Raw genomic sequence first — 24,052 nt, 5'->3', positions numbered from 1 at the left:
GCTCAATTTATATAATTCCAGAAACACCTGTTTCCTCTACCACCTGACATACTTTTATAATAATCTCTGTTTATACTATTGTGAACTGCCTTTTTCAAACATGATATTTTACATATTTTTAAGAAAATCTTTTTATTATGTAAAAGTTTAAACTTACACAGAAGAGTAGCATAGTGAATCTCAGTGTTTTCAATAGTTAGCTTTAACAGTTATCATACATTTAAATTGTATTTTACTTCTGTACTTTCTACCCCCTATTTTTTAAAGAAATTCCACATAATATAGCTTTATAACTGCTTTAGTAGCCAGACATGTATTAATAAATCAGTGGTTTTGTTTTATAGGCCACAGTTACTCTGTAAAAGTTGACCTGATCATAGTGATTCTTGTAGTACTGAATGTAGCTTTGAAAACTTTCCTTGCTCAAGATAAGGAAGGCCTTGAGAGAATGCTGCTCCTCCCTTGCTGTGAGGATGGCCTGCTCCTCTTTCCTATTGTTTCAATACTAAAATAATTGATTAAAAAAATATATTTGTTTATTTACTACTCCATTCTAAAATAGATTTAAAGCATCATCAGAAATAAGATTGTCTTGGTTTTTATTTTCCTAGAATTACCAAGAGGACTGGTCTACCTCTTTTGGTCATTTTGTGGCTTGTATGAAACTAGCTGGGGGAAGGCCTTTCCTACTCTGAATTTCGTAGTCAACAGCAAGGCCTGGGAAGAAGACTTTGGACTATGCACACACTGGTATCAACATGACTCTGTCTCATCCTTCCACCAATGATTTTTGGGGGGAAGATTTTTATGTATAGCTGAGGAATATGAGTAAGAGGACCTCCAAAGAAGAGACCGTTCTCATAGAATTGGATCTAAGCAGCATTCACATTGTTGGGCATGTCTGGGCAGCCATCTTGATGAACATGCCCGATAATTAGATCATACCCGTAATGTTTAAGCTATAGTCAATTGCATCTCTTTTTCTCTCTCCTTTGGTTTTATTTTTATTTATTTATTTGTTTGGCTGCGTTGGGTCTTAGTTGTGGTGCGTGGGCTCAGTAGTTGCAACACGTGGGCTTTCTAGTTGTGGCGCACGGGCTCTGGAGCGTGTGGGCTCAGTGGTTGCAGTGCGTGGGCTTAGTTGCCCCGCAGCATGTAGGATGTTAGTTCCCCGACCAGGGATCGAACCCACGTCCCTTGCATTGGAAGGTGGATTCTTTTGTTCTTTTTAAAATTTATTTATTTAATTTATTTATTTTTAGCTGCATTGGGTCCTCGTTGCTGCGTGCAGGCTCCCCCCAGCTGTGGCGAGCAGGGGCCACCTCTCGCCACGGTACGCGGTCTTCCCATTGTGGTGGCTTCTCCTGTTGCGAAGCACGGGCTCTAGGTGCACGGGCCTCAGTAGTTGTGGCACATGGGCTCAGTAGTTGTGGCTCGTGAGCTCTAGAGCATAGGCTCAGTAGCTGTTGTGCACGGGCTTAGTTGCTCTGTAGCATGTGGGATCTTCCCGGACCAGGGCTCGAACCCGTGTCCCTTGCATTGGCAGGTGGATTTTTAACCACTGGACCACCAAGGAAGTTCCTTGCCTTTGGTTGTAGAATCATAATGTCTTCCTTGTAGTTTTTTCCGTTTCTGCCTCCTTTGAATCTATAGAGCTTTGTGCTATTTGGGGTGGGACAACATTAATTAAGGAAGAAAAGATCTAAATAATGTCAACTGAAAAAATGCAGGAGGCTGCAAAAAGAACAGAGTTTATTTGGGGACTTAAGAATTGCAATTGGGGGACACAGATTCAGTTAACCCTGAAAGAGTATTCCGAGGAAGAGAAAGAGTCAGGGGCCTATAAAGACAAAAACCACGAGGTTGTTAAAAGTTGCCCTGGTGAGAGTTGTGATCGACTCTGATGCGAGTCAAATTATTTGTCCTTAAGAAATCACAGGTTATTTTAGGGTAGGGGTCTTGTTAGTATATAGATTGTCACGAATTGTTTTAGGGTAAGGGTCTGATTAGTATCTTGAGTTTCTGGCAGGTGTTCTGGTGTTCTGTTCTTCATCAGGTCAAAAGGTCAGCTTCCATCCAGGCTGAGTCATGCAAACATCGTACTTCCTTAATGGCTTCCCGGCTCCATTTTAGAGATCTCTCTTAGAAATACTGACTCCATTTTGACTTTCCTTTCACAATGATGGAGAAAACCATTGAGTTTTGGGGTACTGGGTTTTTATATTTATTTGTCTACTGATAAATATGCATAAAGAGTAGATATCAAAGATTAGAGAGTGGGGAGCTTTTTGTTGTTGCTTTAAATGACTGCATATTTAATATTGACACCTCCTTCTGGTAAACGTAATTATCATTTTGTAAAAGTCAAAATAAGAATAACAGTGAAAATGTTCATTGCAGCTCTATTGACGATAGTCTGGACATGGAAGCAACCTAAGTGTCCATCGACAGATGAATGGATAAAGAAGATGTGGCACATATACACAATGGAATATTACTCAGCAATAAAAAGAAACGAAATTGAGATATTTATAGTGAGGTGGATGGACCTAGAGTCTGTCATACAGAGTGAAGTAAGTCAGAAAGAGAAAAACAAATACCGTACGCTAACACATATATATGGAATCTAAAAAACAAACCAAAAATATGTCATGAAGAACGTAGGGGCAAGACGGGAATAAAGACGCAGACCTACTAGAGAATGGACTTGAGGACATGGGGAGAGGGAAGGGTAAGCTGGGACGAAGTGAGAGAGTGGCATGGACATATATACACTACCAAACGTAAAACAGATAGCTAGTGGGAAGCAGCCGCATAGCACAGGGAGATCAGCTTGGTGCTTTGTGATCCCCTAGAGGAGTGGGATAGGGAGGGTGGGAGGGAGATAGACGCAAGAGGGAAGAGATATGGGGATATATGTATATGTATAACTGATTCACTTTGTTGTAAAGCAGAAACTAACACACCATTGTAAAGCAATCATACTCCAATAAAGATGTTTAAAAAAAAAGATTATTTTGATAATAATTGTACAGAATTAAATATATGTCAGAGAACATTAAAGGAATTCCAGAATTTCTAAGGAAAAAAAAAGGAAATAAAGTATTTTGAGCTGAATAAAAATGAAAACACAAAATATCAAAATTTGTGGAATGTCATTAAAATATTACTTGAAAGATTTACAGCCTATCTTAGGCCGTGAATATTACAAACAACTCAATGCCAACAAATCTGACAACAGATGAAACACACTAACTGTTAAAGCTCACTCAAGAAAACAGATAACCTGAATAGCTCTATATCTATTTTTTAAATTGAATCTGTAGTCTAAAACCTTCCTACAAAGAAAACTCCAGGCCCTGATGGCTCCACTGATGAATTCTGCTAAACATTTAAAGAAGAAATAGTATCACTTACACAAGCTCCTCCAAAAAACTAAAGGGAGTATTTCCCAACTTATTCTATGAGGCCAGCATTATCCTGATACCAAATCAGACCAAGACATTAAATGAAAACTAGGAACCAAATCCCTCATGAACACAAATGCAAAAATTCTAAACAAATTTTTAGTAAAGCAAATCCAATAATAAAAGGATAATACATCATGACCAAAGAGAGTTTATCTCAGGACTGCAAGACTGGTTTACACATTCAAAAATCAATGAATATAATTCACCATTTTGATAAAACTAAAGCTAAAAACCATATAATTACCTCAATAGATGCAAAAAAGCATTTGGCAAAATACAACCACCACTTCTGATAAAAACTGTCAGCAAGCTACTAACAGAAACCAACATTCTCAACTGATAGAAAAATACCCATGAAAAACCATGTGATGGGCTTCGTGGTGGTGCAGTGGTTAAAAATCCGCCTGCCAATGCAGGGGACACGGGTTCGAGCCCTGCTCCGGGAGGATCCCACTTGCCGCGGAGCAACTAAGCCCGTGCGCCACAACTACTGAGCCTGCGCTCTAGAGCCCGCGAGCCACAACTACTGAAGCCCGCACGCCTAGAGCCCGTGCTCCACAAGAGAAGCCACCGTAATGAGAAGCCCGTGCACCGCAACAAAGAGTAGCCCCCTCTCGCCGCAACTAGAAAAAGCCCACGCGCAGCAAGAAAGACTCAACTCAGCCAAAAATTAATTAATTAATTAATTAAAAGAAAAAAACATAGTAATAACACCATACTTAGTGGTGAATGCTTTCCCCTAAGATCAGAAATAAGACAAGCATGCCATATTCTATTTGACATTGCACTAGAGGTTCTAGCCAGTGCAATAAGGCAGTAAGGCAAGAAAAAGAAAAGATATCAAGACTGGAAAGGAAAAAGTAAAACTATCATTATTTGCAGGCAATAAGGCTGTCTACATAAAAAATTTGAAGGAATATACAAAAAGCTACTAGTTTAGAAGGGTTGTAGGACACAGATCAATATACAAAACTCTATTATATTTCTATATATTAGCAATGAACAATCAGAAATTGAAACTTTACAATACCATTTACAATAGCACTAAACATATGAAATACTTAGGAATAAATCTGACAAAAGATATGTAAAACCCGTTCACTGAAAACTATATAACACTGCTGAGAGAAATTAAAGACCTGAATAAATGGAGAGATATGCCATGTTCATGTATCAGAAGACTGAATAATGTTAAAATGTCAATTCTCCCTAAATTGGGCTATAGATTCAAGGCAATCCAAATGAAAATTTCAGGTTATTTGTAGATTGGCAAGCTGATTCTAAATACATATGAAATAAAAAGGACCTACAATAGCCAAAACAACTTTGAAAATAAGAACAAAGTTGAAAGACTAACACTACCTGACTTCAAGATTTAATATAAAGCTACAGTAATCAAGACAGTGTGGTATTGGTGTAAATGTAGACTAACACATCAATGAAACAGAACAAAGAATCCAGAAACAGACTCACACATATACAGATCACTAACATTTTGACAAAGGTGAAAAGACAATTTATCAGAGAGAGGATAATCTTTTCAACATATGATTCTGGAACAACTGGATATCCATCCGGAAAAAATAAACCTGGACCCTTAGCTTACACCATTTACCAAAATCAACTTGAAATGGATCATAGACTTAAATGTAAAGCCTAAGACTAAAAACTTCTAGAAGGATATGTATAGAAAAAAAAAACTATGTTACCTTGGTTAGGCAAAATTTTCTTAAATACAACACTAAAGGCATAATCCATTAAAAAAACCCTGATAAACAGACTTCAACAAAATTAAGAACTGTTCTTTGAAGGACACCATTAAGAGAGCAAAAAGACAAGCCACAGAACAGGGAAATATCTGCAAATCATATATCTGATAAAGGACCTGTATCCAGAATATATAAAGAACTTCCAAAACTCAGTAATAACAAAACAACACAATAAAAAAAAATGGGCAAAAGATTTAAACAGGCACTTCACCATAGAAGACCTGTGGATGGCAAATAAGCAAATGAAAAAATGTTCAACATTACTAGTCATCAAGCACATGCAAATCAAAACCACAATGAGATACCACTACATAGCTATTAGATGGCTAAAACTGAAAAGACTGAGCATAGTAAATGTTAACAACAATGTGGAAGAACTATAACTCTCATACACTGCTAGTGAGAATGTAAAATACACACCTACTTTGAAAGACAATTTGGCAATTTCTTTAAAAAGTCAACATACGAATATCATATGGTGCAGTCATTCTACTCCTAGGTATGTATGCAAGGGAAAAGAAAACATATGTCTGTACAAAAACTTACATACAAATGTTCATAGCTCTAATGCCCACCAACAGGTAAACAAACAAATTGTAGTAATATCCATACAGTGGAATACTACTCAGCAATAAAAGGAACATGAATGAATCTCAATATAATTATGCTGAGTAAAAGAAGACAGACTAAAATAAAGAATGCATACTGGGGCTTCCCTGGTGGCGCAGTGGTTAAGAATCTGCCTGCCAATGCAGGGGACACGGGTTCGAGCCCTGGTCCGGGAAGATCCCACATGCCGCGAAGCAACTACAGAGCCTGTGCTCTAGAGCCTGTGAGCCACAACTACTGAGCCTGCGCACCACAACTACTGAAGCCCACACGCCTAGAGCCCGTGCCCCACAACAAGAGAAGCCACAGCAATGAGAAGCCCGTGCACCACAACAAAGAGTAGGCCCCCTCGCCACAACTAAAGAAAGCCCGTGTGCAGCAACGAAGACCCAACACAGCCAAAAAAAGAAAAAGAAAAAAGGAATACAGGGCTTCCCTGGTGGCGCAGTGGTTGAGAGTCCGCCTGCCGATGCAGGGGACACGGGTTCGTGCCCCGGTCCGGGAGGATCCCACATGCCGCGGAGCGGCTAGGCCCGTGAGCCATGGCCGCTGAGCCTGTGCGTCCGGAGCCTGTGCTCCGCAACGGGAGAGGCCACAACAGTGAGAGGCCCGCATACCGCAAAAAAAAAAAAAAAGAATACATACTGCATGATTCCATTTATATAAAAACCTAGAAAATTCAAACTCTATAGTAACAGAAATCGTATCAGTGGTTGCCTGGAGACTGGGGGAGAGAACGCAGAGAGGACAGGATGGAGGTATTACAAAAGGGCATGAGAAAACCTTTGAGGGTAATGGGTATGTTCCCGATGTCAGTGAATATAATGTGTAACAAAACTTTAAATGTGTGCAGTTTACTGTATGTCAATAGTATCTCAAAAATTTTAAAGGGTAAGAACCAAAAAGCTGGTAATTCTCCTGGTATTGCCTAGATACATATAAAAACATCTCACCTTTGGGCCTTGCTGAGTGTCCTAGGTCAAGTGGCCTTCTCTCTCTGGGCCTACCTTACTTCCTCCCACCCTTACCCTCCTTCATCAGAACTTATTTAGTCTCTCAAAAAGTGCTAGGCACTATTCTAGGTCACCAGATACAATGGCAGGCCAAAGGAAAATCTTTACCTGTAAAATTAGTGAATGAGTAGAGTTAATTGCCATCAAGATCCCTTCTAAATGTAAATTTTAAAGAATCTCCAGAAAGACCCCTTTAGTTATATTTTGACCATTTTCCAATCAGACTGATTCAAGAAGCTAAGATGTCCATGAGGAATGGCGTGAGGTAGCTGAACTACTCCTCTAGGCTAGAAATCTGAAGCCAGTGACAAGAACTCTGAACTAGCATATTTGGAGTACATATCTCAGGTAAATACCGAAGGGCTATACCAAGGGCATGATTCCTGGGAACAGAGCATGTAGTTGCCTGGAGGGTCTCTGTGATACCCATTTTTCTGAAATGAGTCATAGAAATGAGGGTTTAGTTAACCCTCCTTCCATATCCCAAACTCCACATTCTAATGGGACCACAAGAATTCATGTCCTGGCCACAAATGAGACCAGAATAACTCATATCAGTATTTGGTGTTCAACAGTTGGATTACAGATGGGCTGAGAACTGACTGCCTCAACCCTTTGGGCAGAAGGGCAAGGTTTCAAGTGACCAGAGTGTCTCATTTTACAGTCTCCAGCTATAAACAGACTCCTCCCTTTATTCCCACAAGCAATACATAAATATTGTCATTTTTCAAGTGTAACACAACATGAAAAGATTGAGAAGTCCTGATTTAAAGTGATGGTTTAGGAGATGTTTCTCTAAACCCACGATTTTGTAAAAAAGTCTCCATCAAACTTTCCAGGACCAACGCCTTAGGCAGGGTTCAGGACCTGAAACTTGATGTGTGTGTTCCAGGAGGCAAGGAGGACTGTGTTAGAGTATTCCACTTGCATGGGCAACACGTCCTCAAGTCTTGGCCAAGAGGACTGTCACCTTAATGAAAGGCTTGGAGCAAGAGCTGAAAGATAAAGTCAGAAGGCTATCGAGCATAAGGCTGAGGAACCCAGGATTTTGTCCAAACTGTCACCACTTGTATCTTCAAAACCTAAAAAAAATGCCTGGCACATTCATTCATTCAGTAAATACTTGGTGAGCACTTCCCATATACTGGGCATGTAGTGGGTGTTTATATTTGGTAAATGAATAAACAAAATATACAAAAAGGCTACAACAAGGACACTGAATATTGCACAAGGAAGAGAACACACTACTTAATCTGACACCTCAAGCTGAGACTATTCTCTGGAGAAACTGACCTAGACGGGGACTCTGTGAACAAAAAGGTGTATTCCATCATGCAAGTAGCAAACAACTTTTAACATCTATATGTTCTAGGCACAATGTTAGAGGACTGGGGGTAGGACAATGATTAAATACAGTCTCTGCTCTTAAATTGCTCCCTGATAATCATGGCTCAAAACAATAAAGATTATAAAGGGGAGGCAAGAACAAAGCAAAACAGGAGCTTAGCGGAGGATCAACTCAGCCTGAGGACATCAGAGAAGGCTTCACAGAGGAGGAGACCTATCAGCTGGATTTCTATAAGCTGCTTACCCATAACTCACTCGCCCCTTCTTTCTTGTTAATAGAATCAATACAGTTCAGGGTAACATTACACCCAGGTCAATACTCACTTTCACAGCCTCCCTTGCACTTAAGGGTGGTCATGGTTCTGGCCTATGAGACAACAGAAGTTGTTGGGAATTTCTGGGAAAGCTTTTGCTTTCTGATGTAAGAGGGAAAATACAGCTGGCATCAACTTTCCCTTTTGCTCTGAATGTGAACATAAAAGGCCTCTTGTAACAAAGAGGCAACAAGTATGAATATAAAAGTCAACATGCTAAGGACAGCTGAGTGAAATGATAGACTCTCATTTCCTGATTACACTGCTGAGCAGCTGAGCAACCACCAATTCTGCACTTCTTGATAATTTAAGAAAAATAACCCCCATTTATCTCATGCACTGCTGATTAGATTCTCTAGTACTTACAGCAGGACCCATTCCTAACTGACACAGTGTTAAAGGATGAGAAGAAGTCTGCCAGGCAAAAAAGACAGGGGAAAGCATTTCAGGCAATGGGAACAACTTACGCAAAAACAGAAAACAGGGAAAGAAGCTGGCATGTTTAGGAACAGGGACATGTTAGTGACATAATCCAAGAGGCTAGAAAGTACAACAAGGAGGCCTCACTTGCTTCATCCACAGTGGTACACTTCTGGTACATGGATGTGCGCAGAGTAGGTGTCCGAACATTCAACAGCCTGATCTTGTCTACTCGGGAATCAAACACCCGGAGCACAGGATCTTTATCATCATCGTCATGACACATGATTTTGTTGTCAATGAAGGAAGCAAACATCTGGGTCTCCAAGAATCTTGAGAGGAAAGGCAGGTAGGGCTCAGGCTGATCTGACAGAAAAGATGCCTGGTGGGACCAAAAGGAAAAAGTCATCAACAGGGAAGAGGGCATATCAGCCTTAATCAACCATGGCTACATACCCAAGGGATTCAGTAGGTTAACTCTTCTCTGAAGCTTCCTAGGTCTTTATAAATTGCAAACAATAAAACCTCTTCATCCTTTTCAAAAATTCATATAATTTCAGATATCCTGAAACTTTGACACACTGGCCCGTTTAACTTACTCAGGTAACCTACTGTGGCAACCAATGTTCCCAGAATCCTGATGTTCAACCTGCATGCACATCTTTGCCTAAGAGAGCTCTTTGACTGAAGGTAAACCACCTGATAGCAATAACCAGCACTCTGCTCTAAAGCAAGCAGACCTTATATTTTATCAACATCAGAAGGACCATGAACTTGTTCCAGCACATATTATGAAAGAAAAACTCATCTTCAATCACATCTTTAAGAGAGTCTGGCATGTTCTCATTTCTTACCACCTCCCCAGTGGGATTATACTCACTTTGTCAAAGTTTTGCATCTGCTCCCTGTTGGTAAACCAGGACTCCTTATCCTGGCTGGGCTGAATGACAAACACCTCATAATCTGCAAACATCTGAGTGAAACGATTTGCAAAAACTTCCCGGATCTGAATATTTAGCTGGTAAATCCTTAGTTCTTCTTCATCACACTGAACTTTGAGATCCTTATTGCTGCTGGGGTCTTCACGTACTTCCAGCTACAAAAACAAAACAAAACAGTTGAGAACATGCAAGCTTTTCCTTTTATCCCAAAGAAATGCAACTCATCCTTTGCCCCGCCCCCCACCAATGGTCATTTACTTTTGCAGCAAATGGAGAAAATAAACAAAAGAGAAAAAAATGGGAAGAAAAGAAAAAGAAAGGAATTCTGACATGGAGAAGAGATAAATCAGGGTGTTCCACTTGCAGGTACCCAGCAACCCAATGAAAGTGGAGAGGAACTCATTACAAGCAGAGAGAGATTCAGCAATAGAGGAAAAGACACCAGTTATCTCAAGGGTCAGGGAAAGGAAGGAGTCTGGGAAGTCAACAAGAAAATGATAATGCAAAGCAACAAGGTCAGACTCTGGTTTTCCCTTCATCTCTTTGATTTTTCTCCCCCATATCACTTTCCCTATCTTTCTCCCTAAAAATGTTTCCTTACTGGTTTTCTTAACTTTTTTAATCTCTCTAAATATTTCTCTGCTCTTCTTTAACTGGCCATGATTTTTCTTTTTTAATATCTGCTCTACTAACTAATCAGGAAAATGAAATGTTTCACACTTCACTAAAAAATAGCCCAACGAAATGATTACATTACCCCATTTTATATGTAATTTAAGAAAGTAATTTAATAGTGAGAATGGGTAGGGTGAAGAGATGGGTAAACAACTACACAAAGCGGACAGTCTCATCAAAGTCAGGAAATGCAAAGTTAAGTACATCCCTGGGAAGAGCAGAGGACTAGAATTCAAGAGGACCAGGTTCTAGCCGCAAGTCAGCCACATAGAAGCATTTAATCTTAGGTAAAACACTGAGGATCTCTAAGTCAACAATTCCTGCTCTATGTGCTTTAGGATGCTGTGAAATTCACAAGGCAATGGATCTGAAAGAAGTCTGAACACAAAGATTGCCACCACCATCCCTCCAAGACTCTCTGCAGTAGTGTTTACAGAGAATGACAGCAGCTTCTCCTTGATGTTGAAGTGAGAAACTACCGAGATTTAGATTCAAGTAGCAGAGCTAAATGTTTGCCAGAGCTAAATCCAGAGTCTCCCACACAGAGCATCCTTTCAGTACTCACAGATATGCCTTGCCCTGAACTGGGTGCCTTCTCATTCCACACTTTATTTCACCAGGACAGCACCTTAGCAGAGACCAATATACAGCATCATACCTTCTCCAGGCTCACCCCAGTCCTCTTGACCAAGGCCTGCAGGCGGGCGATAGTTTCATTCTCCTTGAGGAACTCGTAGGAATGTAAAGGGGAGCCTGCGATGTTCCCATTCCTCTTGTCGGAGACGAGCTCAGAGGCCCGGAGCCTCTTCAGCTTGGAGGCACTCTCGCTACAGTGAAGGTTCCCTTCAGGGGGAATGCCAAATGCCATGAGAATCTCAGAGACTTCCTGGACAAACTCCAATTTGTTGGGAAACTGAGGCAAGTCCTCCGGTAGCTCAATGAAGTGGTTGTCAATGTCCACAAAGCAGAGGTTAGCCTGGCAGTCAAAACATGATGAGGAGTGTGAACAACTCCAAAGTATTAAGGAAGAAGCTTTAGAGGGGATAATGAACAAGAAAGGAAAGAGCAAACGTCTGCAATGGGCATAACTTAGGTATGGTTAAAGAAGATGGGGTGGAAGGAGGTAGACCTGAGTTCCAGTCTTCCCCTGATGCTTTCTAGTTGTGGGATCTTGGGAAAGTTACATAACTCTGTTTCCTCGGCTATAAAATGGTGATAAAAACAACTTATCTTAGAGACTGATAAGGATTACATAATGACATAGATGTTTAGCATCTAGCACAAAATTCTCATATATAGTAAGTGCTCATAGAATATTTGTTGAGTTCACAAATTCTTACAAGAGTAAAAAGAATGCTAGGAGGGTGTCAGAAAGTCTAGGTTTCAGACCTGAATCTGTCACTACCTCCCTATATGACCCTGAGCATACCAGTATCCCTTTCTGAGCCTCATTTCTGATTTGTAAGATTTGATGGCTGGTCTTGATTTTTGTGCTTCCTTCTGGCTTTAAGATTGCTTCTGAGAGGATGTAGAGAGACAGTACTTTCATACATTGCTGAGGAGGCAGGTAATCTGGATTAACAAAAAATAACCTGGCAATATCTATCCTTATTTTATAGACATAACTGACACAGGGAGGTTAAGTAACTTGTCCAAAGTCACACAGCTAGTAAGTAGAAGAGCTGGGATTTGAACTCAGCTAGCCTGACTTCAGTCATACCCTCAAGCTCTTAACCATACATTCTTCTCCTTAGAGGTCTTACAAATTTCTTGTTCAATTTAACTTAAATATTTTATAGTTCTCATCCCTGTTGGAATTTTCTTGCAGTGCAGCTATTAATTAGAAAAGCTTTTTATTTTTGTGTATTTATTTTATAACCATGAACCTGTTCTAGCCAAGACAACTGTCATTTCCTTCACTGCAGAGCATTATTAAATGCTTAAGTGTTTGTTATAGCAAGGATAATAATATTACCTATGTCATAAGTTTGTTTTGAGGATTATGAGACAATTAATGTCAAGGATTTAGGACAGTGTTAGTATACAATAAATGTCAATTAACATTGCTATTATCACTGTGGAATATAAAACTCCAATAAATGAACACACACACACACACACAATATATATATTGTATTACTAAACAGGAAAATTCCATAATGAAAAGATGCTAATAATCCCCACATTTATTTGTAAATTTAATGTAAATTTTTTTTAAATCCCAGAAAGATTTTAATTTTTTTCAAGGGAGTATCTGATGAATTGATTCTGAATCTTACCTAAAAAAATAAAAGAAAAGAATAGCCAAGAAAATTCTGAGGGGAGACTTGCCTTGCTGGGTTCTATTACAAATATAAAACAATGGGACTTCCCTGGTGGTCCAGTGGCTAAGACTCTGCGCTCCCAATGCAGGGGGCCCAGGTTCAATCCCTGGTCAGGGAACTAGATCCTGCATGCCGCAACTAAGAGTTTGCATGCTGCAACTTAAAATCCCACATGCTGCAACTGAAGATCCCACATGCCTCAACGAAGATCCCACGTACCACAACTAAGACCCGGCACAGCCAAATAGATAAATAATATTTAAAAATAAATAAATAAAGTGTTTTTTTAAAAGAAAACAAATATAAAACAATAATCTATTGGAAAAGAACAGTCTTGAACAGACCCATTTATTGTGGATGAATTATTCAATAAATGTTTGGGGGACAAATGACTGTACATTTAGAAATGTTAAAGTATAATACCATACTCAAAAATAACTTTGAGATAGACTGAATTTAAATATAAAAAATAAAGCCACTTTATGTTTTAAAAAAGAATCTCTACCTTTTAGAGATACATACTAAATATATGATGACATAATAATGCTGTGTGAGATTTGCTTCAAAATAATCCAGTAGGGTAAATGGGAAAAGAGTGGAGGATATAGAAAGAAGAGTGGCCATGAGTTGATGATTACTGTGTAATGATGGATGCTAGTCTCTTTACTCTTACATGTGTTCAACATTTTCTATAACAAAAAGTGAAAAAATAAATACCCCCACAAAAGTATTAAAAGAAAATATAAAAGATTACTATTATGCCTTAGGGTAGAGTTGGACTTTCTAAACTTTATACAAGGCTAAAAAACATAAAGGTAATTACTGCCATAAAAATAATTAAAGATAATCTGAGAAACAATAATTGTCATACATAACATGTAAAAGGTTAACATCCAAAGAAATTATTGAGATAAAGATAATTTACCCAGCTGAAAAATGGAAACAGGTTATAAAAGGCAAACACAGAAGACGTTTCACTTAATTAACTTCAAATATATGAAAAGATGTTCAATTTCACTAATAAACCAAGAAATGCAAACAAAATATTTTTTACCTCCTGGATTAGCAAAGATTTAAAAGATTTATAATGTCCAATGCTGGCAAAGTTACTAGGAAACAAACAACTCATACACTGTTATTGGGAATGTGAACTGACAACTTTCGGGGAACAATCTTAAAGAAATTCTTTTTTTTTTTTTAACCAGTCCAACCCAAGAACTAGAAATTACCAATATTTTTATCTACTTATGTACTCCCCAATCCCATCCCTCAACCTACACAGTCCCACCCCTGTAATCACTATCCTGAATTCTGTTTATTATCTTTTTGCCTTTTGTTTTTTATCACGTATGTATAGTACATGCCTTTAAATTTTTGCTTGTTTTTGAATTTTATAAAAGGATTATTGTTCTTTACACAGTCTTGTGGTACTATTTTTCTTCACTGAACATTAAGTTACTAAGACTCAGCCGTTTTGTTGTATGTAGCTACCCATTATTCATTTTCACTCTTGTATAATATTACACTATGTGGATATACTACAATTTATTCATCAATTTTCCCATCAAAAGGCATTTGACTTGCTTCCTGTTTATTGTTTTTACATTGTTATACATGTTTTCTTGGACACGTGTGCAAGATCTTCTCTTGGGTATATCCTAGGAGTAGAACTGCTACGTTGTGAGGCATGCAAATGTTCAATTTTATAAGGCCTAGCTGTGTTCCAAAGTGGTTATAACAATTTACATTTTTACCAACAATCTAAAGTGATCCTACTGATCCAAATATTTCCAAAACTTGGTATCATCAGATTTCTTAATATTACTACTTTAGTGGGTACATTTATTTACACTTCCCTGATTGCTAGTGAAGAAATGTGTATTTTTTGTACAATCCCTCTTCATGTCTTTAGCCCATTTTTCTATTGGGATGCTTATTTTCTGACTGATTTGTAGGAGTTCTTTATAACCTCCTGATGCTAACTCTTCATAGGCTATATGTGTCCTACACATATCTTCTCCTAGTTTTTATTTTTTCATTTTAAGATGTCTTTTTCTTAACTAAAAAAATCAAAGTTATCAATCTTTTATTTTATGGAAAGTGCTTTCTTCATCTTGTTTACAAAGTCCCTACCTACCCAGAGGTCAAAAAGGTATATATTAATATTTTCTTCGAGAAGATTTAAATTTTTCTTTTTGACATTTAACTGCTTAATCCGTCTCAAGTTGATTTTGTTATGGCATTGGGTAGGAATCCTTCTTTACTTTTTTTCCCTATGGACAAGCAATTTTTCCAGCTCTGTTATTAAAAAGTTCTTTGGCATGGTATGTTTATTATATATCAAAATACTGTTCCACTGATCCTGCTGTTTATCCCTGTACCAGTAAGTCTTGTATTCTAAGAGGCAGGAGGACCATATAGTAAATCCAGATTAATATAACTATTCCACAAACTCTCAATCTATTGAAACTGCATGTTTTAACATGTCCATGTATGCATTCATTCAATACACATTTGCTGAGTGCATAAATTACTCCATTTACAAATCTATAATAAAGAGAACTTTCCCATATCCAAGATTCAAAAATTAGAAGAATCACTTTAAATTTCACCTTCTAGAGTTCCTCCACTAGATAACAACTTTAAACCCGTCCTTGTTAAAGAGACGATAAATGTTGAACACCTAAAAATAACACCTATTTTTTGTTTATTCCTCTAAGATTTTAAAATTATAAGTGTCTTCAGGCCAAGCAATTAAAAAATATAGTAAAGACAGAATTAAATCATCTAGTCATGAAGCTCACCTGCCTCATGAGCCTGTCCCTACAGCTAACAGAAGAAAAGCACTGTGACCCACCAGAAGCACACAGTGCAATCATTTATCCTCTTGGTCCTCCTCTCTTTCGAGGAGAAAACCAGTTTGTCCAATAGGAAACATAAAGGCAGCTAAATACAACTATAACCACTCGACAATGCTTGGCTGGCTTTTCTTCCACTGCTATTGACCAAACACAGAATGTCCGTAAAGAACTTTATAAACTCCAAATGCTGTATCCACATATTGTAGATACTCCTAGATAGAGGTGGCCAGAGGAAAGAAAGCAGCTCAGGCACACTTCAGATATTAAGATAGGAGCCTCTGAGACACTACTAGCCATTCTTTGCAGAGTTGGGCCAAAGCAGGTAGGGGTAAGAAGGCAAAATGAAAAGGGGGCCATTCAATTACTAGACTCATACAACAGCCTCACGCTTTCTCCTCTCAGTACTCAGAGGGCTCTGGCAAACAGAAGTAACTTACAAACCTACCTCAAACCCCTCATGCTCCCCCTTCCTCACCTGAAAAGAGGCCAACTCCTGCAAAACAGCTTGGGAGACAAGAAGCAACCTGGAAGGGGCACTGAACCCAAGTGATCAGTCTTCCTCAGTTAACCTCCTGTCTCGCTGGGAGAGGCCATGGGAAGACCTTGCTACTCTGGGGTAGTGATCACATGGATATCCCAAACCACAAAAAGTTTCCCAAATCCTTTCCCTGCAAAAGGTCACAATGGCCCTTCCCAGGCCTGAGTTTCCACCACCAAATCACAGACAGCCTCACTGGCTAGTCTATCTTCAAGTTATTCACTGAAGGGGAGCTCAACAGATAACTGGGGAAAAGCCATTGAAAAAGTATCCTGAGAAAGGAGAAAAAAAAAGTAGGAAAGAAAGAGAGGCCCAAGATAGAAAGAAGTAACACCCCTTTCCCCTGACATAGCTGTGGAAGAACTGCCTCCTTCCTGTGCTCAGACAATGAAACCCAAAAGAGAAGCACAAGACAAAGAATGTCTCACAAAGGCAGCTCAGCACTCTCACTTGCTCAGGGCCAGCTGAGCTCATGTGCTGGTGTAAAAAGAAACAAAGGGCTTTTCACAGACTTTTGATGCCCAAAGATAGGGCAGCAACTGATGAATTCTGACTTGGGGGGTTAGAGAATGTACACTCTCCATGTCTCTGGACAAAGTCCCTTTTATAAGTCTAATGTGCCCCCACCCCACTACCCTGATGGTGCCCACCTGCAAAGGCCCAAGTGCATTTCCCAGCCTCAAGGCTTCCTTCTAGCATCGTAAAGATACCACAGGATGGCCACCAAAATGTTGAAAGTAGTTATCTCTGGGTGGTAAAATCTGAGGTAATTTTTACATTATACTTTTGTGCGTTGTTAGAATTTTTAACTATGAATGTATCATTTCTGAGATATTCCAAAGCTGTCTTTCAGAGATATTATCACGCTCCATTCATTATGTGTACGTTTCATGGTGCTTTACTCCTTGAAAAAGCCAGTCTTTTCTCACCAGCCTAAAGTTTTCCATGGGGACTGCACAGACTCAGATATCCCAGAGGTTATCTGCTAAAAATCAAGTTAGAAAATATCCAGCTACGTAACTGTCTGCACAAATACGTGAACTTCAGAGGAACAGGCTGGATGAAGTGGGACTCTGAAACCCTAGAACTGCTTATGAAATACACAAAGGTATTCTACAATCCCACTGTCACCACTCCTTCTCAAGTAGACCACAAGGAGAAGCAGAGTACAAAAGATGCAGCAATGGCGGAGGCTGCAAAAGTGGAGAATCCAATATCCCAGAACAGTGAAATTTTGGGTTTCTCAAACAACCCACAGTTTCTCAGTCCTGTTAAGAAAACTGCTGGTCTCCCAGAAGCCTCTTCACACACCCACATACATGAAGCACACACAAAATAATGCTGAGAGAGCCTACAGGAAATAGAACTTGCCCCAAGTATACAGCAAGCTGATGCCAAAGATGAAAATAAAACAGAAATCTGGCTTCTGGTCTAGTGACCTATTTATCACATTATGCAGGCCTCTTCAGCTTTCTACCTTCAATCATTTTCTACTGTTATTCTTTCTTTTTTCTTTAACATCTATATTGGAGTATAATTGCTTTACAATAGTGTGATGGTTTCTGCTTTATAACAAAGTGAATCAGTTATACATATACATATGTTCCCATATCTCTTCCCTCTTGCGTCTCCCTCCCACCCTTCCTATCCCACCCCTCTAGGTGATCATAATGTACCGAGCTGATCTCCCTGTGCTATGCGGCTGCTTCCCACTAGCTATCTATTTTACATTTGGTAGTATATATATGTCCATGCCACTCTCTCACTTCGTCCCAGCTTACCCTTCCCCCTCCCCATATCCTCAAGTCCATTCTCTACTAGGTCTGTGTCTTTACTCCCGTCTTGCCCCTAGGTTCTTCATGACATTTTTTTGGTTGTTTCTTAGATTCCATATATATGTGTTAGCATACGGTATTTGTTTTTCTCTTTCTGACTTACTTCACTCTGTATGACAGACTCTAGGTCCATCCACCTCACTATAAATATCTCAATTTCGTTTCTTTTTATTGCTGAGTAATATTCCATTGTATATATGTGCCACATCTTCTTTATCCATTCATCTGTCGATGGACACTTAGGTTGCTTCCATGTCCAGACTATCGTCAATAGAGCTGCAATGAACATTTTCACTGTTATTCTTATTTTGACTTTTACAAAATGATAATTATGTTTACCAGAAGAAGGTGTCAATATTAAATATGCAGTCATTTAAAGCAACAACAAAAAGCTCCCCACTCTCTAATCTTTGATATCTACTCTTTATGCATATTTATCAGTAGACAAATAAATATAAAAACCCAGTACCCCAAAACTCAATGGTTTTCTCCATCATTGTGAAAGGAAAGTCAAAATGGAGTCAGTATTTCTAAGAGAGATCTCTAAAATGGAGCCGGGAAGCCATTAAGGAAGTACGATGTTTGCATGACTCAGCCTGGATGGAAGCTGACCTTTTGACCTGATGAAGAACAGAACACCAGAACACCTGCCAGAAACTCAAGATACTAATCAGACCCTTACCCTAAAACAATTCGTGACAATCTATATACTAACAAGACCCCTACCCTAAAATAACCTGTGATTTCTTAAGGACAAATAATTTGACTCGCATCAGAGTCGATCACAACTCTCACCAGGGCAACTTTTAACAACCTCGTGGTTTTTGTCTTTATAAGCCCCTGACTCTTTCTCTTCCTCGCAATACTCTTTCAGGGTTAACTGAATCTGTGTCCCCCAATTGCAATTCTTAAGTCCCCAAATAAACTCTGTTCTTTTTGCAGCCTCCTGCATTTTTTCAGTTGACATTATTTAGATCTTTTCTTCCTTAATTAATGTTGTCCCACCCCAAATAGCACAAAGCTCTATAGATTCAAAGGAGGCAGAAACGGAAAAAACTACAAGGAAGACATTATGATTCTACAACCAAAGGCAAGGAACTTCCTTGGTGGTCCAGTGGTTAAAAATCCACCTGCCAATGCAAGGGACACGGGTTCGAGCCCTGGTCCGGGAAGATCCCACATGCTACAGAGCAACTAAGCCCGTGCACAACAGCTACTGAGCCTATGCTCTAGAGCTCACGAGCCACAACTACTGAGCCCATGTGCCACAACTACTGAGGCCCGTGCACCTAGAGCCTGTGCTTCGCAACAGGAGAAGCCACCACAATGGGAAGACCGCGTACCGTGGCGAGAGGTGGCCTCCCTCGCCACAGCTGGGGGGAGCCTGCACGCAGCAACGAGGACCCAATGCAGCTAAAAATAAATAAATTAAATAAATAAATTTTAAAAAGAACAAAAGAATCCACCTTCCAATGCAAGGGACGTAGGTTCGATCCCTGGTCGGGGAACTAAGATCCTACATGCTGCGGGGCAACTAAGCCCGCGCGCTGCAACTACTGAGCCCATACGCTCCAGAGCCCGTGCGCCACAACTAGAAAGCCCACGTGTTGCAACTACTGAGCCCACGCACCACAACTAAGACCCAACGCAGCCAAACAAATAAATAAAAATAAAACCAAAGGAGAGAGAAAAAGAGATGCAATTGACTATAGCTTAAACATTACGGGTATGATCTAATTATCGGGCATGTTCATCAAGATGGCTGCCCAGACATGCCCAACAATGTGAATGCTGCTTAGATCCAATTCTATGAGAACGGTCTCTTCTTTGGAGGTCCTCTTACTCATATTCCTCAGCTATACATAAAAATCTTCCCCCCAAAAATCATTGGTGGAAGGATGAGACAGAGTCATGTTGATACCAGTGTGTGCATAGTCCAAAGTCTTCTTCCCAGGCCTTGCTGTTGACTACGAAATTCAGAGTAGGAAAGGCCTTCCCCCAGCTAGTTTCATACAAGCCACAAAATGACCAAAAGAGGTAGACCAGTCCTCTTGGTAATTCTAGGAAAATAAAAACCAAGACAATCTTATTTCTGATGATGCTTTAAATCTATTTTAGAATGGAGTAGTAAATAAACAAATATATTTTTTAATCAATTATTTTAGTATTGAAACAATAGGAAAGAGGAGCAGGCCATCCTCACAGCAAGGGAGGAGAAGCATTCTCTCAAGGCCTTCCTTATCTTGAGCAAGGAAAGTTTTCAAAGCTACATTCAGTACTACAAGAATCACTATGATCAGGTCAACTTTTACAGAGTAACTGTGGCCTATAAAACAAAACCACTGATTTATTAATACATGTCTGGCTACTAAAGCAGTTATAAAGCTATATTATGTGGAATTTCTTTAAAAAATAGGGGGTAGAAAGTACAGAAGTAAAATACAATTTAAATGTATGATAACTGTTAAAGCTAACTATTGAAAACACTGAGATTCACTATGCTACTCTTCTGTGTAAGTTTAAACTTTTACATAATAAAAAGATTTTCTTAAAAATATGTAAAATATCATGTTTGAAAAAGGCAGTTCACAATAGTATAAACAGAGATTATTATAAAAGTATGTCAGGTGGTAGAGGAAACAGGTGTTTCTGGAATTATATAAATTGAGCTAAATGTTCATTGTTTTTACTTTTTTCCTGGAAAGTTGTTTGTGTTCCCCAAAATAAAAGAAAATAAACTTGGTGATACCACCCTGGGCTCATCCCAAAGCCCTTCTCTCCCAAATCCTGTATCAGGGCCACAGGCACCAGCACCCAAGCTCCACGTTTTTCTTACCTCTTGAGGCAGCTCCAGTTTTGACCGGTCATCCAGGCCATTGGAATGCAAGCCCATCAGGTATGGCACAGGAGCATCTAAGAAATGTAGGAGAGAAGCTGGGAGAATAGGAACATAGACATGCTGCCACTGGAAAGGAAACATGAGAGCTGTAATTGTCTCCGCCACAGTCATCAGTCTCTGGTAATCTAGGTCAAAAACAAAACACACACAAAACCAGTCAAAAACAAGGTACTTGCTTCTCAAATAGTAAGTTAAAATCTTCAACACAATTTCACATTTAGAAAGGCACAGGATAAACTTCAGCAAGGGTATGCTCAGAGTATGATTCCCTTGTGGGTATCAGAGAGACAACCCAGAGACCTCAATGGACCACAAGCTGAAGTATACCCCCCCACACACAGGTCCATGCTAGTAATAAAATTTAATATAGAAATACAATTTAGAAAAAAAGAAATATAATAGGTATCATAAACAGTACCTTGCTCCAAATACTAAACCAGAATGTTAAATAGATTCTCTTCAGTAGAAGGAGAATGGGGAAGTGGAAGAAAAAGAAAAGGAACAGTGGTCTAGTCTCTGTTCAGCATGAATGTCAAAACACCTCATTTACCACTCACATGTCTGCATTCTACAAGGAGCTGATGTGAACTTTGCCTTCAAGATCAAGCCCAAAGAACCTTCAAGCATGCAGAGGCTGGTTTTCCACACTAGCCAAGTCTGCCTTCCACCTGGCAACCTTTCTTGAATGGTAACAGCATGAAAGTGTCATTTTAACACTTTGATAAAAAGCTCCCCTAGAACCTGAAAGACCCAGAAGATTGACTCTCATTACTCAAAACTCTTATTCTAGGTCAGAGAGCATATCTTGGAAGAGAAGCTTGTGCTCAAAGCTTAGCTTTTCTTCAGAATGCAATTTCTAGACTTGTTTTATTTTTAAAATGAGTAAAAAATACATCAGCAAAGCCAATACAATAGATTGAGATTTAACACATTACTATTTACAAATGGTATGATGGCTTCAGACACTTAAAGACAAAGTAGGAACATCAATTTTAAAATCATATGAGTAATATCCTCCTGGAATGGCTGATTTCAAATGAGTTTTCACAGGAGCTAAACAGTTTTATGCACTAAAAACTCAGCCCATCATTTAAGTAAATCCCAGCTTGGTTCATAAATGAGTAATAAATAACAAAAAGCTTTCCAGAGAATGAAGAAGAATGAGTAGGAAGTGAGCAGAAGCTGATATATATCAACTAGGTTTTAGCAAAGCAGCCTTTGTGCTCACCAGTAAAACTTTGGAGCAGCTTACCACCTTGCTCCTGGCTAAGCATGACCTGGAAATAGTTTTTTTTTTAACTAGTAATGCAAATAAATAAAAATTGATGACTAAAACTTCATCATCTCAAACATTTTGAGCACACTCTAAGGAAGTGCCTCACGCTTCTTCGGGGAGAGCTAAGGCATTTGATAGATAATAGGTAAGTGATGTAAAACAATCAGTGGGTAAAACTGAGCTCAGAGATTTGGTCATCAATAATGATTTTTAAAAAAATACAACTGATTTAGCCGAAGGAGAAAAGAGCGCAAGCTTTTCATATCCACTAAAATCAGGAACAGACTGATAAGAGTTCAAGAAGAAAGTCGGTCTCATTTTTCACTGTGCCCCACAAAGCACTGCCATTCCCATATTAAAGACTATTTGGTGAGGACCCTCTCCCAATTGAAGCAACAACAAAAATATTTCCCAAATTACAAAAAACAATTAAAAAAAATAAAAACTCTTTCAAGGATTAAATAGATAATCTATATAGCCTTTCAGAAAAAGTATTTACTCCAACGTGAGAGTAAGCAACAACTGAGGAACAAAATTTAGGCCACTGCAAGTTCTATCTTCAGCCTCTTCTGAGATATCTCAGTTCCATGGGGCACCTGTACAACTTTGCTTGTTATCTTTCTGTTGAAATCTTCCTGCTCTATGATTATTCTAACAATTATTATTAAGAAGAATTCTAATGGTTCTCTAGGCGAGGCCTCAGTTTTTGTATCTTTCACCTCTCTTTTCTAGATATGAATGCCTGTAAATAATCTACTAAGAGCAATAATCTTGAGAATCTCAGACATGATAAGAATATACTTTAAAATTCAAACTTAAGATGATCAAAAGAATGTAAAGGTGTGGGAGAAAACCTCCAAGAGATATTTAAAGCTGAAAGTCCAGTCTCACTGTGTCCCAACACTGGCACTTAAACACACATTTTGAATAAATATTACACTGAATAATTTCTCCCCCATTTCAGTGTACACACACATATAGACACACATCATTTTTGGGTTTTTTTTAAAAAGGCAGGAAGGAGCAAGGCCTTTCCAATCATGTGAAAACCAAAAAGCTGCTTCTTTTACCGAAAGTCAATAAAGCAGGTGCTACTCCTTTACGTGGCTGGCATTCCTGACAGGTCTGCTCAGAGACAAGAACATCTCATAGGGGTCCAACAGACACTGAGTAAAGGAGTCCCTGAAATGCCTTCCTCATGAGGCTTCCTGGACACTGGACTGCTCCTTATAGTGTACCTAGTTACAGTGTCAGGGAACATCTATCTACTCTCTAATCATGAAACAGGGCATGCTGAAGTCTGAAGGAAGGGGCTTCCTCTGCTCCATAAAAGCAGGCTTTTCAATAGCACAGACATCCAGTTCTGGTTTTTCCCTACTCTTCAGGATGAGTCTAATCCAGTATCTGAAACTCGGCCCACTTATTTCTGCTAGAGTGGGTAACCTTATTCACCTCAGATTGAAATCCCTGAAGAATTCCCTGTGATGCACTTGAAAGTGTGCTATTCTTAGAAACAAAACACTTTAGGGGATGAGAAATCATCTCCTCTTTCAAGGCTAAACTGCTTTCCATCTATATGGTCTGGTTTTACAGATACTAGAAACTTGGAATTTTATGGCCTCTCTGGTCTGAGTTGTGGGTTTCGTTTTCCCTACATTTTTGTATTTTAAAAAAGCAACAACTCATCTTGAAGGATGGCCTAATAAACCATGCCTCCGGGATCCATCAACCCGTGGTACCCACACTAGGATGCTGACCTCC

General features: G+C 39.2%; 1 protein-coding gene across 3 annotated transcripts in view; it reads right to left on the bottom strand.

Annotated features, from left to right (window-relative positions):
- DENND5A (DENN domain containing 5A) overlaps nt 1-24,052 on the bottom strand; it is a 107,609-nt gene that overhangs the window by 33,833 nt on the left and 49,724 nt on the right. For 2 of the 3 annotated variants that reach the window (XM_027115432.1, XM_027115431.1), the window contains exons 5-8: nt 20,953-21,140; nt 11,217-11,534; nt 9,823-10,038; nt 9,090-9,324 (exon numbers count right to left, since the gene is read on the bottom strand). In XM_027115432.1, the coding sequence (XP_026971233.1) occupies nt 9,090-9,324; nt 9,823-10,038; nt 11,217-11,534; nt 20,953-21,140 (957 nt within the window). Of the gene's footprint in view, nt 1-1,732; nt 2,172-9,089; nt 9,325-9,822; nt 10,039-11,216; nt 11,535-20,952; nt 21,141-24,052 lie in introns of those variants that run through there. The other variant, XM_027115433.1, reaches the window with a different exon arrangement.

The sequence above is a fragment of the Aethalodelphis obliquidens genome, unplaced genomic scaffold (assembly GCF_003676395.1).
Source record: "Aethalodelphis obliquidens isolate GAN/ISIS:26980383/991018 unplaced genomic scaffold, ASM367639v1 scaffold14, whole genome shotgun sequence".
NCBI lineage: Eukaryota > Metazoa > Chordata > Mammalia > Artiodactyla > Delphinidae > Aethalodelphis > Aethalodelphis obliquidens.
Note: the sequence above shows the minus strand (reverse complement) of the source record. Positions and strands in the feature narration are given on the sequence as shown.